This window comes from Homarus americanus, unplaced genomic scaffold (genome assembly GCF_018991925.1).
Source record: "Homarus americanus isolate GMGI-L3 unplaced genomic scaffold, GMGI_Hamer_2.0 scaffold43075, whole genome shotgun sequence".
Taxonomy (NCBI): domain Eukaryota; kingdom Metazoa; phylum Arthropoda; class Malacostraca; order Decapoda; family Nephropidae; genus Homarus; species Homarus americanus.
Window position 1 is genome coordinate 1283886 of NW_024756438.1, and position 6586 is coordinate 1290471.

Below are 6586 nucleotides of genomic sequence, written 5' to 3' on the forward strand. Positions count from 1 at the left end.
TTCTCTACATAGAATTTCATCATGTGTATCTGCAGGTGTATGACTTCCTTAAGGCCTTCCTGGTGGACCTGAAACACACCTTTGTTGACGGATACATCCACCTGGGCCTGGACGAGGTAAGGTGCCCTCTTACAACTTGTTAATGAGTTTATTCCACAGGACGACCCAAAACTTTTTACCAAAATAAAAAATGGTGAACGTCTATATGCAGTAGAAAATGTATTTGTCTAGGGAGAGTAAAATTCAATAAGTTATGTAATGTGTCAAAGAGATTGTGATCTGACTCTAGAAGTAATGTTATTTCCATCAAATAAACAGTCTGAAAGAGCCAGCCAAGAGTAGACCACCTCACAAAGTAACTTAGAGTTGTCTCAAGAATGTTTTCCTTAAGTCACATTAGCTCAGTGTCTGCTTGTGCCTCTTCACCAATGTGTTTTTCGAGGTCATAAGTGTCTGGTGGTACTTCCAGGTATTCTTGCCTTGCTGGTCGAGCTCACCAGTAGTACGAGCCTTCATGGCCAGACACAACTACACGGAGGTGCGACAGGTGGAGCGGCACTATGTGGAGAAGGTTCTTGAGCTGGCTGACCGCACCCCCATCAACTACATCACCTGGCAGGACCCAGCAGACCGTGGCATACAGGTGAGTTATCCTGAGGTAACCAAGACACGTGTACAGTATCTAATGACCACAACACAACTGATTGCATTACTGTATATAGGTAAGAGACCCTGTGACCCAAGTACCACACTGACGTAGATGTTTAAGTGAATCATTAAAAAATATTACAAATTCGTATTCACAGGTTATACTGTATATGAATAAAATCAGACAGTATACTGACCTCTCGAGAATCCTTATTAAGAGTAACGGATAACCAGATATATGTGATTGTTTAATAGTGAGGCTTACTGTTTACATTCTACATAATGTATCTTTTTTATGCTACAGAATCGTTAATAACATTCTTGTAATAATTTAACTAAGAGATGATCAAAGTCTGCCATTAATATCCTTTACATGTGGATTAAATTAAGTTTCCTGCAGATGTTTTTCCTACACTTCTCACTTCCCAGGTGGCTGAGAGAATGTTGCCTCACACTCGATGATTGTGTGTCGGTTTGTAGTAGTGAATCATATCTTTCAGTCCGTTTATCATTGTCCTACAGTTGGCCAGCACACTTAGTCTCAGGCACTGCATTTGAATTATGTGAATATTAGGCACCCCAGTTTATTTCCACATAAGATTAACAACTCTTACAGTAAGCTGACTTAACACAGCCTAACCTTACTTATTTGCTCAACACAATTTTGTAAAGATAGTTTTTTGAGTGACTACATATTTTCTACTGACTAATTTATGACAAGATTATCTCCTGTATGTCATTTATATTATTCATATCGTAGAAACATGTCACATATACCTCATTTCTTTGTCCACTTCTACAGATGGCCAACACAAGTGTCGTTCAGGTGTGGAAGGACGTGTCTCTCTCACCGTCCAAGATGCGGGGGTGGCGGGATTATGTGCACGACCTGACGGAGGCGGGCCACCAGGTGATCCTCTCCTCCTGCTGGTACATCAACTTTATCACTTATGGTCAAGACTGGAAGAACTTCTACAACTGTGACCCAACTGACTTTCAAGGTTAGAAGATGATACCTGAAGTGTTTTCAGTGATGAAGACTCAGAGGTTGTGTTGTAGAACATTCTTATAGAAAGGAGATACACTGTAGTGACAAATTATGAATAATCAAAGATATTAGTGAGTAGGGAAGAGGATATCTAAGGAGTTTAGAACACCTGAAGATATTAAGTAGGAAAATGTGTACTACCCACTGTCTCACCTTCAGGCACTGATGAACAAAAGAAACTGGTGCTGGGTGGGGAAGCAGCCATGTGGGGAGAATATGTGGATGCCACCAACATCATGCCACGCTTGTGGCCCCGCGCCTCAGCAGCAGCCGAACGCCTCTGGTCCTTGCCACTCAGCGAGGCGCCCTCCGTTGACAATGCCGCCTACAGACTCGATCAACACCGCTGTAGGATGCTCAGGTGAGGGGTGTTGATGGTAGTGTTCTCCTAGGGATGTGCCTTGTTTACTTGGTAGGGGGGGGGAGGCTGGTGACTCCACAACACATACTCTAGGCTCTGTATTTCATCATAACATATTGCCCTCCCAGACTTGACGTCTTTTCTGAAAATGCAACACATTTTGAGACATAACCATCTGTTCAGGTAAGCTGCTCCATACATCTATGGTGAGGTGTTTTGTCTCAGTTTGATGTGAGGATGTGTCTTAAACTGTTTAAAAGTATGACCTCTGGTATGCCGGTATGTGGCCTCAGTGATGGGTATTTTATTTTAAAGTAACTGGTATCATCCATTATCAACAAGTGTACCTGTAATCTATTCTAATTTTCATCCTGTGAGTGAGATAAGAGTAGATATTATTTGTTTGTCTGGAGTTGTAGAGAAAAAAAAATACGTGCAAAATTGAAATTCACCACAAAATATTTAAAAACTAATATTTTCCTTAGAAAAATAAGAATGTGTGTACAAAGATATTGTTATTATCAGTTTAATTGTTAACTTTTCTTAAATTTTAAGTTCTTAAATGTTTCATGTATCATATTTCAGACGAGGAATCCCAGCACAACCCATCCTGAATGGTTACTGTGGTGAGTGGGAGGTCCCTCAAGAAGTTACCATGTCCACTCCTCCACCCACCACAACTACCACCACTACCACAACTACTCCACCTCCGACCACCACCACCACAACACCCTCAACTACTCCACCTACCACTACCACCACAACTTCTACAACAACAGCCCCTACTACAAGTACTACCACCACCACTACTACCACAAGCTCTCCACCAACTTCAGCACCAACGGAGGCGTCTCCTCCACCTCCCACAGCACCAACTGAAGGTCAACAGCAGCCAGCAGAACACCAAGCTAATCTTGCGCCTCAACAGTCGCCTGCTGCTGCCCTCACCACTTCAGCGACCCCAACAGCGACACCTGCTGCTGAGGCCACCGCAAATGAACAACCAGAAGCAGTGAAAGCCGAGGCGTTATGAAAATAAACTATTGACTTTGTGTCTTGTGCATTTTAAGTGTGAAATCATTGTTGTTTTTTGTTTAAAGAATTTATTCCACTATGATTGGTTTCGTGGGACTTCAAGAGCAATAATGTGAGTGTATTCTGTAGCCATACTTTTGTCTATTGTATAAATGTCTCATCATATTTAGCATGTGACGTGAACTACTGTGAATTTTTTTTTCATTTGTTAAATTGTGTTATTTACTTTTTTAACACAAAGTGCGTGTGTAACTTTATTTTATATTAAGGTGGATAATTAATCTTGCCAAATGCATATATCCCTATCCCTGCTGCAGCTCAGCCACAAAGATACTTACACATTCTAGAGACTAAGATCAATGAAGAGAGAGTTTAGGCTCCTTCATATATATATATATATATATATATATATATATATATATATATATATATATATATATATATATATATATATATATATATATATATATATATATATATATATATATATATATATATATATACAAGGATGGGGATTTTGATGTGTTTACATATACGTACTCCACTTCTCTTAAAGAAGTTTACTGTGGCGTTGCTCTATTGAATGAGATTCAGTCTTAATGAAGAGATTCTTGCTGTGATTGACTAGTGTGTATCCATGAGTGCTATGTATACAGACTGAATAAACAAATGACAGTCTGCCTTTATAATATGATAGTGAGAGAAGATGTCTGAATTTATACTTTTTTATGAATATTTTAATCCATGCAATATCTAGTTATCTTTTATATGCAGGACAGTTCATCAACTAACACTTTTAGGCACTGAAAAGCAAGTGTGATATATTTATTCTTTCTTATACTTTAAGGTAAATATTCCTATTGGGTTGTCGTACTGTGTGGTGCATGTTGGTGGATTTATTACAATGTCTCTGTCCTCCCTCACACATAACTTAAGATGCCATATTCCTTCCACACATTACACACTATCCATTCATCACGTAATAATGCCATCTCACTTACATAGACGTCTCTTACACGTCACTTAACACTTATATCATGTTCCTTATAATATGACTTCAGTAAAGAGCTCTGTTGGTCAGTGTTTATGTAGCGTTGAAGTTTTGAACCTCTGCTGTCTCTGTGTTGTTGATAAATAGTAAATGTAGACTGACTGCATTTCTATTTATTTAGGAGATTTTTGTAATGCCCACATATTTTACTGAAATCTTATTAAATATTTCATTTAAAAATCTTGTTTTTATACTTTATTTTCGTTTTGAAAGTACAGATAAAAAAAAAAATCCAATTCCTTACTAACACCCAAAGATGAGGAAGAAATATACTAATTTGACCACCAGACAACATAAACAGAAACTCCCCGGGAAACTTTCAAGAGTGATTCATCTTCCTAGATACAAGGTCACCCACGCCAGCCACTCCACCACACCACCTCACCTGACACACTCGTAGCTGTGTTAGTGTGAAATTATGAACTTAGTGAGCTACTGCACCTGCTTTGACTCTGGCTGAATTATCTTGATATTTCGAACTTCATGTAGTTTTAAATATTTAATATACAGCTCAAATTTATGCTGCCAATAATCTTAATCGAGTGATATAACAAATGTGGCCATATAAGTTCAGCAAAGTTCCTAAGTTCTTTGTGTGGGAAAGTCCAGCTAGTGGTTAACAATGACATTATTTCCCTCCGACCGAAAGTTCGAGGAATAATATAAGTGCTGATTCACTCTGCCGATCCTTCACTAATTTGGTTTAAGCACAATGACTTTCCACACACTCCTCAGTTCAGGTGTGTTATGAGAAGGTCGTGTTTGGGTGTGTTGCCCTGGTAACTGGCCTAAGTAGAAGGGATCAGCCCAAAGTCTAAATATAATTAGACTGGGATCAACCAACCTGATGTCTCGTGTTTATAGATAAGTTTAGAAGCATATTGAATACAACTCGAAAATAAATAATAACGATTCATCAAAGACTTGGTTTTACAGTAAATAGTCGTTTTCATCCCATAAGAATTTAATATTACAAATAACTTGCCCGACATCGACAGCCTTTACTCAAGTTGTACTGAGCATACAGCCAAACCAAAGCTTCCACCTTCTTAATGTTTTTGTTAGATAAAAACAAACGCTAATCTCCTGTTCAAAAGTTTTCCTAAAGTGTTGACTTAAAGGTTAAGGATAAGAAACCCCCAGACGACTGGCAACTGACACAGTTAGCTGCGTCATTTCTGAAAGGTGACATACAGTATAATGTGTTTGTCATTTTGGGTCTTTTGTTGTGTTATCACTCCTTGTTGATACATAAAATTAATCACAGTGTTGGTTCACCCCGTCAATGTGTTCAGAGCAATGATCTACCATAGTGAAGGTTAAGGAGAGGGAGGAAGATTTTTAATAATGTCTCTTTTATTCCGAGGATGATGCTAAGTAAATCTTGAGGGTAGTACCAGTGTGTGTGTGCGTGGGAGCGTAATTGCTTGAGTTGCTGTCTTTTTTTATGCGCAAAGGAGGGAGAATGGAGGAGGAGTCAAAAGGAAAACAGGAGGAAGGGGAGGGGACAAATGGAAAGTAGGTGGGGAAGGGATGAAGAGGCGGAGAGAAAGAAAGAGGGGGAGGAGTCAAGAGAAGCAGGTAGGGAAGGCACAGGGAGGTGGAAAAGGAGGTAAACATGGGTATTTCCCTCATCTACTGCGCAGGGTGTTTGTGTTGATCAGCCAGCTTGTGTCGTCCTCCAGGATCCTCTGACGTCCTGTGTGATTATAAGCCATCCACATCCCGCCATGGCTGACACCCCTAGTGCCTCCCTCCCCCCGTAGTCTGTCCACCGAGCCTAAACCTTCCTTGTTTTATTACACTCAGAATATGAGAAGTATTGTAACAAGTCGCTCCAGGTTGGCCACGTCCGGTCTCGCAGCACACTGAAATCCGCCATCTAACAGTCTCTCCCACTCTCCTATTGGCTGTTCTCACATTCATTAAAAAGGTTTTCCATTGGTTTTCTTTAATATTATGAAATGACGTCAATTTCAAGAGCACTACCATTGGCTAGATTCAAATGATATAATAACACCACTGCCAACACTTCCTCACTTTTTTTTAGGATCATAAACCACAACTTCCGTTCGGAGTAATTTTGATTTGTGAACTTCACTGTACTTTACTTACCTTCATTAATCGCCAATACAATACAGCAAATCAGAATGATAGGTGCAAGCTCGTTCAGCTGCTGGAGTCATCTCATCTTACAAACTCTGCTAGGCAAGCAATACAATAATCATACCATACCCCCCTGCAGGCGGTAGGAGTTGGAAGAACTCCTTTAACATTTTTACTTTTTTATTTATTGTATGAGCTATCTGTGTCTTTAACTTTAAACTTAGCAAACAGTGAAAAAAAAACTACTTACTTCAAGTCTGTGGGATACAGGAGGCTGAGGTGAGTATGAGGAGTTTGCTTGCTTAGACATACAAGGTGAATGTAAATAGCAATTTCC

The 6586-nt window shown here is 39.5% G+C and overlaps 1 protein-coding gene across 1 annotated transcript in view; it reads left to right on the forward strand.

Moving 5' to 3' along the window:
• The window catches only part of LOC121856834 (beta-hexosaminidase subunit beta-like), a 30553-nt gene extending 26230 nt beyond the window's left edge, over positions 1–4323 (forward strand). The window contains exons 10-14 of the mRNA XM_042352576.1: positions 36–116; positions 470–643; positions 1451–1649; positions 1856–2057; positions 2643–4323. Coding sequence (XP_042208510.1) covers positions 36–116; positions 470–643; positions 1451–1649; positions 1856–2057; positions 2643–3090 — 1104 coding nt within the window. The 3' untranslated portion in view covers positions 3091–4323. The remainder of the gene's footprint in view (positions 1–35; positions 117–469; positions 644–1450; positions 1650–1855; positions 2058–2642) is intronic.
• The last annotated feature ends 2263 nt before the right edge of the window (positions 4324–6586 follow it).